Source organism: Protopterus annectens, chromosome 8.part0, assembly GCF_019279795.1.
Source record: "Protopterus annectens isolate FY-2018-M chromosome 8.part0, PAN1.0, whole genome shotgun sequence".
Taxonomy (NCBI): Eukaryota; Metazoa; Chordata; order Ceratodontiformes; family Protopteridae; genus Protopterus; species Protopterus annectens.
Window position 1 is genome coordinate 1,664,290,384 of NC_056741.1, and position 16,317 is coordinate 1,664,306,700.

The 16,317-nt window shown below is 37.4% G+C and overlaps 1 protein-coding gene across 3 annotated transcripts in view; it reads left to right on the plus strand.

Moving 5' to 3' along the window:
* The first annotated feature begins 3,793 nt into the window (after positions 1 to 3,793).
* The window catches only part of ROBO3 (roundabout guidance receptor 3), a 2,447,731-nt gene continuing 2,435,207 nt past the window's right edge, over positions 3,794 to 16,317 (plus strand). Inside the window, exon 1 of one of the 3 annotated variants that reach the window (XM_044081188.1) lies at positions 3,794 to 4,548. In XM_044081188.1, coding sequence (XP_043937123.1) covers positions 4,386 to 4,548 — 163 coding nt within the window. In that variant the 5' untranslated portion in view covers positions 3,794 to 4,385. The remainder of the gene's footprint in view (positions 4,549 to 16,317) is intronic. The other 2 variants (XM_044081190.1, XM_044081189.1) reach the window with 2 other exon arrangements.

Here is a 16,317-nt window from a genome sequence, read left to right on the forward strand (position 1 = left end):
TCTATTATTGTGCTGAATGCTAACCAACTTCAACCCGGATACATTCAATAATTCTCTCTCTGCTATTGACTGGTCTTTCCTCTCTTCCCTACCTCTAGATGAAGCTGCCCTTCAATTCAACTCCATCTTCCTAAACATTCTGAACTCCCTTGCCCCTCCCAGAACTGTCAGAGTCAAATCATGGTGCTCCCCTTGGCTCTCCAACTCTACTCATTAACAAATGTCAAATAAATAAATAAATACTCTGTCTCTTATCCATAACGGAGATTGCACCTGGAAACTCTGGACTAAGACCAAATCTCCCACACACTACCAACAATATAGGGAACTCTGAAATTTATCCAAAAAACACATAAACTCTGACAAAAAGAACTACTATCTCTCACCTCAAGATACTGAACCCAGGAACCCTAAAACATTTTGGAATGCTGTCAACAAAATTCTCTACCCAGGAAATCCTTCATCTCCCAACCCCTGCCTCAATAGCACACCCCTTGAAACTGCTTCAATTTTCAATTCATACTTCATAGATCCCATCAGCAAACTTATGCAAACTGTCCACCCAACCAGCCCCACACCCCCTACCACCCCCAACTGCAAAACAGTTTTTTCTCACTAAAACCCATTCCAACCAGCTACATCAAAAAACTTCTTATCAAAATTAAACCAGGTGCCCCTACAGCTGACAACCTGCCGCCTCTCTTCCTAAAAGCTGCTGCTGTCTCCATAGCATATCCTGTCTCCATCCTCATAAACCGCTCAGTTAGTGAATCCACTGTTCCTGTCCTCTGGAAAAAATTCCACACTATACCAATTCACAAAGGTGGAAATTCTGTTGAGCTCTCTAGTTATCGACCTATTGCCATACTCTCTCCCCTCTCTAAAGTTCTTGAGCACTGTGTTTATAAACAAATCTCAGCTTATCTTACACGTGAAAACTTAATTACCCCTACTCAACATGGCTTCTGCCCTCACCACAGCACCACAACTGCACTTGTTTCCTTTTCTAACTCCATCTCCCTAGCGAGAGACAATTATAAACTAGTGTCCTGCATCTTTTTAGATCTCTCCAAAGCCTTTGACACGGTCTCTCACCCCATCCTCCTCTCCAAACTATCCCATCTCAACCTCTTCTCAGCAACTCCCTCCTGGTTCAGTAGCAACCTCACAGACAGACTGCAATCTGTAAAATGGCTCTCTGCTCTTTCTCCTTTTCTCCCCATCAAAATTGACATCCCTCAAGGCTCTATTTTGGGCCCCTCCTTTTTAACATTTTTACTAACTAACTTCACACATCCTGTCCTCAGTCTTCCTTCATACAGTACGCTGATGACTCCACCATCATTTCTATTGCTGACAGTCCTACTGACGTACTAACCTGACACAAACATCTTTCAACCTCACTGAAACATGGCTTGCTAACAACCAACTCATACTAAACCCTAAAAAGACAAAACGTCTTCTCTTCCTCCCAAAATCTCTTTACCATCTTAAATCCTCATTCACCATCTCTTCCCTCAACAACACTATGATCACAGCTGAATCACACACTAAACAGTTTGAGTAATAGTGGATGACCAACTAAAATTTGACCTTCATGTACTTAACTGCATCAAGAACACCCATCAAAAGCTTGGTTTGCTCTATAGAAACAAAAGGTTCCTCACACCCAAACTCCAGGATCTCACTAGCTCAAACTTATCTTCTCCCCAACCTCTTTTACAGCTTTCAGATCTTAACCAATGCACAGTCTTCACTACTTTCATATGTCCTAGGTGTGTATTAGGCTAATGGCCCTGGAGCCTTTACAAGCCTAGCCCATAGAAGTGCCTTGGCTTTCCAAACTTGAAACCACCTACAACAAAGTTGCTAGATTTGCAGCCAATCTGCCCTCAAGATCACACCACTGTCATGCTCTCCAGACACTCAGGTGGCTAGACTTTCCTAACTAACTCTTATTTACTCAACTTCTCATTATCTGTACTATTTTGACTAAGCCCTCCTCTTGTCCTAGCATTTTCTCCCTTGCCTCCCTCTATAAGCCCCCTCGATCCCTCAGAAGCTCTGACCAAGGTCTCTTACAAATTCACAAACCTAAAAAATCTATTGGACAGAATCTTTACAGCTACTTCCCTGCTCTTGCATGGAACAATCTCCCCATGAACCTTAGAAACATTTCCTACATCCACAAATTCAAGAAAACTCTCAAAAGGTACCTTACTAGCACATGGATTTGCCTCTGTAATCATCCCACATGAACCCGCTTATTTCTCTGTCACTATCCTCTCTATTCCGCTCTTCCATACTACCATAACTCACTTAACTGCTCTGTATTGTACAATTACCCTCTGAAGATAACCCAATGTGTTATGTAAATTCATTCAAATGTTTCTTTGCTATGTTTTTTCTTCAATGTTATAATGCCTCTTACTGTATTGTACTATGGAGCTTTATCTACATTTGCTTAACTGTTTTATTGTAAATTTTTCATTGTATTCATCTTCAGTTTTGTAAATTTTCTTGCTTGTACTGTGGAGCTTTTCTCCCCAGGCCTCCACTGAAAAAGAGCTTTTGCTTAGCTGGACTATCCCAGTTAACAAATGTCAAATAAATAAATAAATTGTCATTGTGTATATTATATTTCTATGTAAATATGTGCTTCTGTCATTTGTATGTACTGCATTCTGTCCTATGTTGTATCATATATCCCTAGATGTCTTGTACTTACCATATGGCCCAGGCAGTGGCTGAAAAGTTAGTAACAGCTCACCTGGTCAGCAAATTAAAATAAATAAATACGGTGCAGGAACGCAGCATTAAAGAAGTGTATAAGCTGCAGGTAGGATGTAAACTTTGGCTCTCAGGATTGCTGTTCTGGCTGCCTTTATTACTAAGCTATTAAAATAGCTCAGAATTTTAAAAAAATGTGTATTAGGGTACAAAGCTGAGACTTAATTTTTAAAAAAGCTACTTGAAATGCAGATTTCCTGAGTTTTACTGCTCACATTTTGTCCATGCATTGTGTGTCTGTCTAGTGGGTTTACCTAGGTAACAGAAAGAAATAACTAACTGCCTGAGGTCATCTTGTCTTCATCTGACAATGAGCAGTATCCAAGCCTACGACTCTATATATACAGTCAGCATGGACCTTAATGAATACACTGCAACATGCTGCCTTGAAATGAACACAAGTATTACCCTTTAGTAACCTGCTGATCAGATGGTTCCCACCTCCAGAGGTGGTTGATTTTCAGTCAGTATATTCTAGTCATCCTAAGTGTTGATATTCTCTGACCAGACTTCCTTCCTTCCTCTCTCACATTCTGTAAATGCAAAATGATCAATATTGTGGTGTTATTCATTGTATACTTCCTGCAGTAAACGTGTTTGTAAGTAAGAATCATGTATCCAAATGTAAGAAGAAAGGTGTCATTTGCTAACATTCTGTTTGTTCCAGCTGCAGTAACTGATTATAGTTATAACTTTGCATTTGCTTTTGCTGTCCCTGCAGCTGGAAAGACTAACATTTTCAACAAAAAAGTGATTTTGAAGCTGAGCTCCACTTCATGAATTGCAAAGCTAAGCAAACGCTAATGGGATCCATCTCTAGCAGCAGTTTCATCTAATTCTACAGCTAAATTAGCATCCCGGCCACTTTCCAACGTAGAGCTGAGGACAGGGGAGGTTGGGGGAGGGGTGCTCATACATCAGCACTCAGGGTATAATTGTACTATCTGAATGAGTGCAGGCAAACCTGCTTTTCTGTCTCATTTCAGAAGATAAACTGTTCGAATTGGATATTGGATGGAGCTTTTTTTCCTCATTTTAATCCTGTGCACAGACTGCTTACTGTTTTTCCAGACTCATTAAAGTGTAATTTACACTACAGGAGATAAAGAAAAAGTAAAGAGTGAGAAGAAGAAAAAGAAAAATAGGTGGCAGGTCTGAGTCAAAACTCCGTATTCTCACGACTAGGTTATCAGGAGACAGGCTGCAAATCTGACTGAGGGAGGGAAAGACTGCGCGCGTGTGTATGTGTATTTCTAGTCTGCCTCAAGGGAGTGCTATTAATCCAATAATTAAACATTTATTGGTGGTAGCACCTGGTTTCTGCCTCCCCTGTGTTCTCCTGGGGCATCATCACAGAGGCAGAGGAAGTAAAGAGAGAGAGAGGATGGGAGGGGAAAGTGGGAAGAAAGAGCATCATTTGTGAGCTAACCTGAAAAGCCTTGCATGCTTGTACAGGAGTGAACCAGCAGCCACAGCAGAGTCAAGCTATTCCTGGAATTGTCAGTGGAAGCTGTTCACACTTGCACCAAATGCCGTGACATTCCTTCACACTTGAAGTTGTTGGGTTTGCATGCCAGTATACCTTCTGGGCCAAGATGCTACGATACTTGCTGAAGACTCTCTTGCAAATGAACCTTTTTGCTGACTCTATCCCAGGTGAAAACACAACATCCACAGAACTGTATTTTAATCTTCCTTCCAACTTCTCCAGCTTCAATGCAAGTTTTTCAGATTTCGACAACCTGACAAGCTTTAACGGTAAGAAGGTGTTTGTGTCACACCTCACCTTCTTCTGAGAAGGTTTACATTTGGACTGCCATAGATTTAATCTGGTGTCTGTTTATTACAGGACTGTCTATCAGCAGAAGGGAATTTTAAAGTGTATATTGCAGCTGTATTTTTCTCTTTTGCTTTATGACCAGAATGCATTCTGCAGGAATTCTGTTTTACTCCACTTAGTGTTACTGCAAACAAGAATAGCGTGGCATGCTACACTTTTACTCTATCTCCCCTTTACTGAGTATTTGAAAACATGGTTTATGTGGTTACGAGTTTTAGTGCACTTACTGGGAGGGTAGTTTATATACTGTGGTTTTCTTGATACTTTGCTAAGGTTGCAGTTACTTCTGAGGAGTTACTGCAGCCATGGTACAGTTCACTAGTGCTGAAGTCAGCTTACAAGGAGTTTGCTTTACAAAGCAGTAACTTTATTTTAGCAATATGTTCTTTTATACAGAAACTCAAATCAAGAAATATATATTGAAGCCACTGTTTCATGAAAATGGACTAACTTCCTCTTGTGATTTCTGAAAACCTCTCTAAGAGGGCACTGTCCACTTTCACTACTAATCCAGTAGTCTCGTTTGAGTTGGTTCACACATACCTAATGTGATACCAGTGTGTCTTTATGAGATGATTTGTATGTTCCATGTTTTATCATATTTTACACTGTTACTTTATTGTCCACTGAGAACTTAAATGGAGAATTTAGAAAACAGTTTGCAGTATTGGTAGTAAAACAGGACTCTTGCATAGGCCTTTGTCTGGAAGCTGGGGCAACAGTCATGTATTTGTTCCCGATGCAGAGGTTATCTTTATTGGTTATACACATGACTCTGAATCATAATTCTCTGTAACTTTTTCCAGAAAGTCAGATATTCCAAAGAACTTTTTCATTTATTTACAACCACATTGTCATGAGGCATAATGCTACAATCTGGATATGAACAATAGTCAGATTAAGAAAGAAAAATATTTGTTTTAAATTATAGCTTTATAGAGCAAAGAAAGAGTTACAATGCTAGCTACTTTGTATACTGCAGGAAGAGAGTCCTTTTACCAAACGTGTGTCATGTCTGAGACTGTCAGCAGACACATAACTAAGATCCAAAGAGAATGATGCAGATGTGCTTCCTAAATGACACAGAATACGCTTCCATTTATTGACAAAACTTAATGCGATAAGAAAAAAATGGGTTGCTGTTCACTTTTCTTAAATTAACAGCAAGAAGTTGCAAACATGCATGTTGAAAGAAGAGGAGCATGCCATAGCTGAACATGTATTTCCATAGGAATCTCCAGGGAGTGTGGGCACCCTGGCATCATGGATAGAAAGGGCTATGTTTTTAGGGTAATAGTACTATGTGGTGTCAGCAAACAGGGATCATGCTCCAAACATGTGACAGATGAGGTATAAAACACTGTGTAGAAATGTGTAAAGGTGGGTGGGATACTGTCAGTCTGAATAACCAGAATAGGGAAAGGAGTGGCAAATATTTATTTAGTATGTTTATCTCCTGAGTACTTTAATTTCATGGATACACCTTTTTTTTTTCATTTGAAATAGTAATATCTACCACCACACTGCTGGACATCTTGATGTACAGTAATCTGATGGTGTACACATTCCTGACTTTAGGGTAAAGCGGTAACGGGACAAGAGGAAATTTCAATTTTGGATGTCTGGAATGTAGCTTTAGATGACCATTATATTGTAATCTTGACATAAAATCTGATGAACTGTACCTGCTAAGTGCTGGGAAGTCTATTCAATTATAAATCATACTATATAATTTGTGTAATAAATCAGGAAGTACTAAATTGTCATTACTCTCCAGACATTCTGCTGAAGTTCAGTCTACATATACTTTTACTATGTCTGAGGCTTTGTCCTTGTCACCTCTCCTTCATGGGAGATAACTAAGGACAGAGTAGTCTGGACCACTTTACTTAACAGATGCAGATGTGCAAGCAAGTGGTGCACTGGTTCACTGTAAAGTACCGTTATTACTATGTTTGCGCTAATGATTATTGATGCTTTTCCCTCCATTTTACACCCCCCAAACAGAGCACCCTTCTTTTTCAAGTAGGTGCCCCTTGCACATTTATCACCTTTGTCTGCTGTTCCTGTGTCCCCTAGACATCCACTCTCTCACTCTCATGTACACACGGGTCTATATTAGCATAGTGAAGATTGCAATATTCAAACACCATTTGGGCGATACCAAATGTTCGAATATTGAAAACTTCGCAAGTGTGAATGGAGATCGCCATAGGGAATTCTTCTCTTTACTTCAATGTAGTGCGATCTCGGAGTTGGTATATTTAAGTAGCGGGGGTGTGGGAGGTGCAGGGGGGCTTGCCCCCCGGCATACAACCCTTAGGATTCGAAATTTTCAAACTTCGAACATATGGTGTCGGCCATATGGTATTCGGGGTTTGAAAGTATCGATCCGATAATATAGACCCTGCACACACACACACACACACACACACACACACACACACACACACATAAACATACTCACACACACAAACCATACATACATATACTCTTCATACAAACAAACACACACACACACACACACACACACACACATTGCACACCATATGTTTATAATACAGACACAAGTGCATATATATACACACAAATTTACAGATATGCACAGCAGACACAGACATACACACACACACATCTACTTTTTGCAAATATATAAATAAAAATTATATTGTCTTACAAACACACACACACACACACCACTGCATACCATATGGTTTTAATATACACAGACAAATGCACGCGCACACACGTATATCCCCTCTTCACACACACTTATGGAAACATAAGATCACATGAATGCACACACACACACACACACACACACACACACACACACATCATTGCATACCCAGGGTTATAATACATATAGTTAATGCAGTCATGCACATGTACACACACGTTTTCACGTGTGTGTGTGTGTGTGTGTGTGTGTGTGTGTGTGTGTGTGTGTGTGTGTGTTTACTTGTAGATGTATTATAGCATTTTTCATACATACATAGTAACTTGAAGTAACTCAGTAAATCGAGTGTTTATTCACAAATGAAGCTATCATCTTTTATTAGAAGTGACCCCTTCAGTGAAAATTGACAAATATGCATAGTAAAACTCTTCAATAAACAGTTGATAATCTGGATTTACAACAATCTTCTAGGCATTGCTCTAGAATCAGGAGAAGATGCAGATTTTATTAAACTGTTTGTTAACCAGGACAGAACATGGATTGCTATAAATCACACTGCCTTCACTAAACACTTATGAAGTTAAATCTGTTATTGTTCATTATTACTACTGAAAATAAAACGTATAGAGTTTGCTTTATTTTGTATTGCTCCTGCTGTTGTATTGCAAGGATATCTTCTCATTGTGTGTGTGTGTGTTTTGTGAGTTGTCATGTTACCTCAGTCTTGCAGCTTCCTGATGTAGTTATTTAGCAAGAAATATAATTCCAATATACTACAGTTTGGAAAATCAGTTTATAGTATGCACTCAAAAAGACTGAAGTACAGTCTAATTCCCTATTGACCTGCACAATACTTTTTGGAAAGCAACAAGCCTAGTGCAAAATATGTGTAGGTTTCTAGCAGGACACATATACTTGCGGCTGGTAGCCAGAGGTATTGAGGGATGTAGGTCATACCTGCTTCAGTCTCTTCACTTTGGTTGTACATGCTATCTAACTAGTCCGTGTTGCACTATTAAGATATTATTTGTAGAATTTTGTCATTTTAGGAGTGTTTAGGAGTGAAGACTGTAGGGGACTTAACTACAATTAGGCTTAATTTTGTGTGTCTAAAAGGACATGCAACACTTGAACCACAAACATGACTGACACTCATTATCTACATTACTGATTGAAAAAAAATATTAATTTCTCAAGGCATAGCCAGTATTTGTGCTTCTGTGGCAGGATGTAGGGACTCATGGTCTGGTGCAATTGAAGGTGGAAGTGTGTGTGTGTGTTGGTGGGGGCAGTGTGCTCACTTGCTAAATTCAGCTCATCTCTGCCCTCTAGTGGTCATTAAAGTGTATTACATGTGAGATTGTCCCTAAAACTTTAATAGTTAGGTAACAAGTGCAGTATTGAACTGGTTAAGTGAGCTGGTCCTCTAAGGACCTTTTTCAGTCAAAATAAATGGAAGCCTGTATCCACTCTGATCACAAACTATGCAATCACTTTAAGGAGACCTACCTTTAATGCATTCTTTTCTCCTGCAGCCATAATGCAAAAACAACACTAGCAGCTTGGAATACCTTAACAAGGAATATCAGAAAACTTGACAATTTCAGTAAATAAAAAAAAATATATATTGTGCCATCTGACTAACAAATGCTACTGTTTTGATACAGGGTTAGCAGAAAAACACAGAGCAGCATATTTATTATACTAAAACAACCTTGAAATTTCATTACCATATTGTTAATATATAAGGAATTAACAATAGGGTAATATACACTGCGGTAGTGGTGCTGCGGTAGCATTGTCACCTCACAGTAAGACGTTGTTTTGTTCGATTCTCAGCTAGAGCCTCTTCTGTGTGGAGACATGTGTGAATGGGCGTACGTTGTGCGTCAGGGCTGGCAACTCTGCACGTAAAAATCTACTGCTAATCATTAGCGGACCGGAGTTCCGCTGTGGCGACCCTTAACCGGGAAAAGCCGAAAGACACAACAACATTGTTAATATATAAGGAATGAATATTAACATTGTACCACTTTTTTCCTTTTGTTGAAAATATTGGCAGTATAATCCCCAAGCAGTATCGCAGGCAGTATGTTTCGGTGATAAACATTATAAAGTCATATAACCCAAGACTCCAATAAGTGATTCATTTGTAAAGTTGTTTTATATCACATGCTTATCTTTTAACATCTGATTGTTTTATTGTTGATTTGAGACAGACAGGTTCATTTACTTGTATCGATTGCCAAACTAGACACTGACACATATGGTGGCTATTGTATTTATGTATTAGGTAAAGTATATTCGTGTTTGCTTATCCTTTTTCACGTATTGCTTCATTTATTGTTTATAGGTTCGGTTAATTTTTAAACATTGTATACTTCCAAGTGTTGTTCATAGGTACGTACTAGGCTATTGATCTGTGGGGATCTTAAGAAGACAAACCTTGTTAATATTCCATTTAATGAAATTGTAGCTGCCTTATGTGGCTGAGTCATGGATGAAAAGGGTCTGTGTATCATACCACCAACTGACACTGACACTGTTAATAATGTGTGTGTGTGTGTGTGTGTGTGTGTGTGTGTGTGTGTGTGTGTGTGTGTGTGTGTGTGTGTGTGTGTGTGTGTGTGTGTGTGTGTGTGTGTGTGTGTGTGTGTGTATCTGTATGTATATGTGCATATATATTATGTATACATTAACACAGACATATATATTTAGAGGCGAGAGAGAAATACCAGAGTATGAAAATCATACCCAAATATATCTAACGCTACATATAAGTCGTCAGCACTGTACTCGATTGGTCTGCGAACTGAAAGTGTCTTATATGAATACCACAGGGAAGGAGCTAGAGAAAGCAGGTAGTTATTCTGAAGAGATGTGTAAAATATATTACTTACTGACAGAATCTGAATATGGTGATTTTTTTAAGCTACTATTACAAGTCTTTTATTTAGTTTTTTTTAACAAGAGAATAATTTTTGTCTAACGTGAATAATTAATGTTGCTGTGAGTTGTTATTTTCAATGTTAAACATCTAGCTCTGTATCTAAAACAGTGCACTATGCCTTATTAAATGTTTGATTTGTTTCTTTCATTAGCTTGCAAACATATCTAACAGATCAGAACAGGTTTTTGTTTCTGTTGTAGCAATGAAAGTAGTTTAGGGAAAGTCAAGAGGTACAGATAAGACATTTAAAGAATGATAAATCAAGATATAGTGTAAATATGGGACTTAAAATAGAAAATAGCATGCTTGTATGCAAAGAGCTGTAACTACATAGGTTAAGATATTTTTAGCACTGATGTTTGTACACAGAACAATAGCAGTAACTGCAAAAGTCACCAGAAATGCAGACGAAAGTTACAGTGATAGCTTACAGTAGTAGTTCATCTGTTTATTGAAGATATAAGGCAAAAGATGACTCAGATCAGGGCACTTGTGTATCTTTCCTTGCTACAAGAGTGTATTAAAATGCAGTGCAAACCTAACTATATACTAACCTTTAGCCTGCCATTCTGCTCACACAGTTGATCCCCTGGGGTGTAGAAAATACGGAGGCACATCTACTAAGCATAATTCTGAAGTTGGTAACGTTCCAGCCACATCAAAAGCTTCATTTAATTATTTATGCACAAGCCAGATTGTTCAGCAGTTTAACTCTACTTTCACAACCTGTTACACTGTTAGCACAGTGTTGTGATGTGCTTTGAATTTATGAACACACTTTTTCCAGTAAAATAAAATCTTCTAGAATACTGAAGAGAGTTATATGACACTTTAGTAGGTCATGCTACAGAGGACCTAACTATTCTCAAGTCTGCATGATGTATATATTTTGCCCATTTGTATTCATTCAGTATTTAAACATTTACCCAGAAGGTGTTTTCATTGATTTAGTGTTTTTTGTAACTTTTCTATTCACACATTTTGAGCAGCAGTCCTTTCATTTTGTTGTGGGTCAGCAGAGCAAACAGTTCCAACTACTGAGTCTTTCCAATACCAAGGACACCATGTACCATTTTTTGGACTTGTATTCTGTTCTATAAAACATCTATCATTTAATTTTTTCTTTGAAAATTGGTGACTTGGCCAGGTACTCTTAGTTTTTCAGAAAGCAGCCCAGGGTCAGATTACAAATGAAACTACACTTTAATGAAAATTCCAACTTTTCAGACATGAGATGCACACACACACACACACACACACACACACACACACACACACACACACACACACACACACATATGTATGTAATGTGTGTGTGTGTGTGTGTGTGTGTGTGTATATATATATATATATATATATATATATATATATATATATATATATATATAAAATGTGTGTGTGTGTGTGTATATATATATATATATATATATATATATATATATATATATATATATATATATATAAAATGTGTCAGTCTATGAGTGCATCTCCGAAGTGGAGCTTCTAAACAATAAAGAATGAAAAGAAATATCTTATTGATATTTTAAATGTTATATATCCAACGACTTTCTATGAAATCAGTCTATGGTAACATGTCTGTTAGGCTGAAGAACTAATTATATCATCAAGTACTGGTTACACATTTTTCTAGTCTTCTCCACATAATGGCTCTGTGTGTGTGTGTGTGTGTGTGTGTGTGTGTGTGTGTGTGTGTGTGTGTGTGTGTGTGTGCGCGCACGCATGGATACGCACATGCATTTTAAGTATATATTTATAGCATCTCTTGTATAACTGTTTCCTTTTATACACACAGTAGCTTGAATTAATTTAATTAAAATAATACTAATTCACACACAAGCAGACGAAGAGTGATAACTGAGGAAGTTCAGATATACTTTTTTGCCCAGTAAGTGGACTGGTTGTGGTCCCCGACCCTTTTTCACTTATACTACATGCTCGATAGTATGGGTGTTTTAATGTGGTACCATGTTTTCTCCTCTCAGGCATTTTTCACAAGTTTGATCCAACATTTTACTTCTGATATGTCTGACTTCTGCAGTTGATACCATACGGGTAATGGGACTGTTGTCGCTTCTTGGCACTGACAGTATCCCTTCTGCTGGGGTATCAGAGCAGAACACTAACTTGTCCTTTGCTTATACCTCTTTGTATATGCTATGGTTGCCGCAAGCCTGAGTCTTGTGGTCACTGTTAAATTCTCTTTCATTTATTTATTTTTATTTGACATTTGTTTACCAGGGTATTCTGACTGGGCTTAGTAGCCCCTTTTCAGTGCAGGCCCGTGGAGAATAGTTCCACATATAAGAGAAATACAATACAATGTTATATACACAAACCAACATTGTATATATCAGTGATGGTTATAAATTGTTTACAATTTTACAAGAACAAAAAACTTATAGTAGTACAACTAATATGCAGTAGTTACATTAGTCACAGTATATTCAAATGAGACAAAAAAACTCGTAGAACTGAAACTATTAAGAAACTACCAGATTAACAAAAAATAATCAGGTCATAGTTCAGAAATTTAGGACAGCGATAGGATACTACAAACGTAATTGTACAGTTTGAAAAATTTGGTTATGAGTATTAAGAGAGTCCATGACATTAACAATTAGGGCTGTGGATGAGGTGAAGAGGAAAGAGCAGAGATGGAAAGAGTTCAGGGATGGTGAAATGATACTCATATTCACCTGGGGATGTGCAGGAGCATGTCTGCTTGTCATTTAGGTGTGTGTTAAGTAGATTTTTGAATGAGGTGGGGGGTTTCTGTTGTGAGAATTATAGAGTTCCATTTTTTTGAGATTTGATTTGAATAAAGGGTCTCCAAACTTAGTGATGATTTAGTGACTTAGCAGAAGTTTGTTAGAGGATCTTAGTGGTCTATTATTAGTGTGGGTTTGTACTAAGGTTTGGAGGCCTGGACACATCAGCAGGAGATGCCTTAGGTCAACTGGTGCCCTAGGCAAAAGGACTTCAAGGCACCTCCCACCACACCACCCGGTGCCCCCATCCTGGTCTACCTACACCAAATAAATACTGAACAAACACCCCTACTAGAGTGGCGCCCTAAGCGACCACCTAGATTGCCTATGCCTAAGGCTGGCTATGCTTATCAGGTTGGTACATGATAGAATGGGTTACTATAAGTTGGTTGAAGGATAAGACATGTCTTTAATATGTAATCACAGGTGTACCAACTTTAGGTAGAAGTCGATAACCTCTTTTTTTCCATCTCAGCACTGCATGATACATCATTACGTACACGTAAACAAATATTTCAGACATGGGCAGTAATGTCCTGCTAGCCTGCCAATATACCAAAATAGTCATCCCCATGGGAAGACACATTAGAAAGTAGGGAGCTTTGGTGGCAGGTACATTTAGATGCTAGCAAAAGTCCAGGATTAAATGACTACATATCCATAGGAGCTATATTAAGACTAAAAGCAAATAGAATTTAAACAATTGAATTCCAGATTTTAACACTAGGGGGCAGTAGACCATGGAAGAATTAAATGAATATATATTAATATTTTTAAATAAAAATAAAAATAAAACTTTTTTATTACAGTTTGGAATATCACTCACAATCTCATATAAAATAATAACAAAGATCTTAAGAAATCTATTAGATATATTTATTAAGTCCCTATAAATTTAACATCTGCAAGGTATGTAATATTCATTTTGTCACTAGTTTGGTTTTAAACACACTTTATGCACTTTATATTTATACATATTTATATATTTATTTATATATTTATCTATACATTTACATATTTGATTGTTTATATTTGTACATACAGCTATGTTTTTAAGCATTTTTAACTTTTTACATTAATCAGAAGTGGCACAGGCAACATTGATTTTCCTTCATATTTAGAAGTGGTCAAGGATCTTACGAATTAAAAATTCCTTACAAGTACGTAATGTCAATACACTGCATGACCTTAAGTCCACTAACAATATTTATATGTAATGGCAGATGGAAGCCTAACATTGAGACAAATTCGCATCGAGCGTATGGCATAACAGCGAGAGTGAAGAACATATAGGAATGTATGTCCTTTGGAATAAGCGTCAGTGTTTACCACTGAGATGCTTAATAATTAATTTAGACACTCATGAATATTCATGAGATATTGAAGCTGATAGGGCATTTTAAAATGTGGAAATTGAGTGTCATTGGTACATTGTTTTTAATTAATGGGATATTTACCTATTTAAATGTTTAATTGCACAACTACCTTAGATCTGATGAAGTCCCACATTTGTGAGACGAAAACGCGAGTATTTTATGTGGAAGAGCGTTAATATATTTTTGTGTGGTATATCAATAAAAGTGAACTGTTCACTCGACTGCCTGGAGGTTTTTCTGAGTACCAGCTTTATCTACAGCAATCCGTTTACAAGTTTGTTTTTTCTGCTGTGGAAGCTATACACTTCGGAGGTTTTGACATGATAGAATGGGTTACTATAAGTTGGTTGAAGGATAAGACATGTCTTTAATATGTAATCACAGGTGTACCAACTTTAGGTAGAAGTCGATAACCTCTTTTTTTCCATCTCAGCACTGCATGATACATCATTACGTACACGTAAACAAATATTTCAGACATGGGCAGTAATGTCCTGCTAGCCTGCCAATATACCAAAATAGTCATCCCCATATTTACGCGTCCACGCTGTTTCTACTACTAGCTTTTCTATCCTTTGGTGCTCTATTTTAGTTTTCACCTACTATGTCAGAGAACCAATTACTACATCTCTCATTGCTATATAAATAAATATGCAGATTGTCCAGTTTTTCTCTACTACTCTGATAATCCTAACAACTTTTACATTACATACGACAGGTGAAGCCTTCTTGATGGATACCCTCATTTAAAAATATATTTTTTTTAAAGATTTGCTGAAACAGCATGTAACTGAAATACATCTCAACACTGTAAAGCTTATAAACTATTTCTTTATTTATTTGTTAGCTGAGGAAATGTTTTGCTTTCTTCTGGTAAGGATAGTATGGTTATTTAAAATATCTTGCAACATAATTTTTGAAATCTTCAGAAATGAGCTCTGATAATAATATACAAACTAATTCTTTAAAAAGTAAAGCATGTCCTTTCCTGTACACCTCCTGTTATTTAGCAGGTTTTAAACCATTGACTGAATAAGCACTTTTAAATATCTGGGACTCACTCATAACATCATGTGGCAATTTAAATGCATAAATATAAGGTATGTACCATGTTATTTAAATGATTATCTCTGTATCGATAAGGTAACAAGAAAAAATGTCAGGTAGTGCATTGTTTTTACCTGATTTTTATATTATTTTTTTCAGCATGCACAGATTTTTTGACCAAACTCATTGTATTGTATGATATTGTATCCTAGCCCCATTTTATGTTATGTAAAGAACAACTGTCATCTTACAGATCAGTACAAAGCTGCAAATGTTCATCCTGCGGTACTGAGCCCTGAACCTAGCTATCCATGCTGAAGCAGGCAGTGTTTCCTGTAGTTCTATATCCCCACTGTATAATGACTGAAAATGTATTGTCTATAATATGGAACATTTTCTTCTTTACTAAGAGTAAAACTGAACAAGAAGCTCATTATCAGACTGCTATTTCAGGAAAGATATTTTTTTAATTGGATGTCTTCGTCATGTCCCAGATCTGTTAAAGAGCTGTATTACAAGCATTTTATAGATTGTAGTTGTTTTAAATGTTTTATGTTCTCTCATGGTCATTGCAAAAAGGTTAGTGCTACCTAAAACCATGAATTCTAAGTACTAAAACAAGCTGGTCATTATTAGATCCTTCTTATTGGTGACCAAGGCCACTTGTCGAAGTGCATCTTCTGTGATGCAATGTAGCCAGTTATCCAGTATTTCTTAGCAGATGGGAAGATGGTAGATTGCACTTAGAAAACCATCACAGAGAGGAGAGGACATCATAACTGCCAAGTTCCCAGAGGTCAGGGTTGAACCCTGGATAACCAAGCTCTGAGACCACAAACATACTG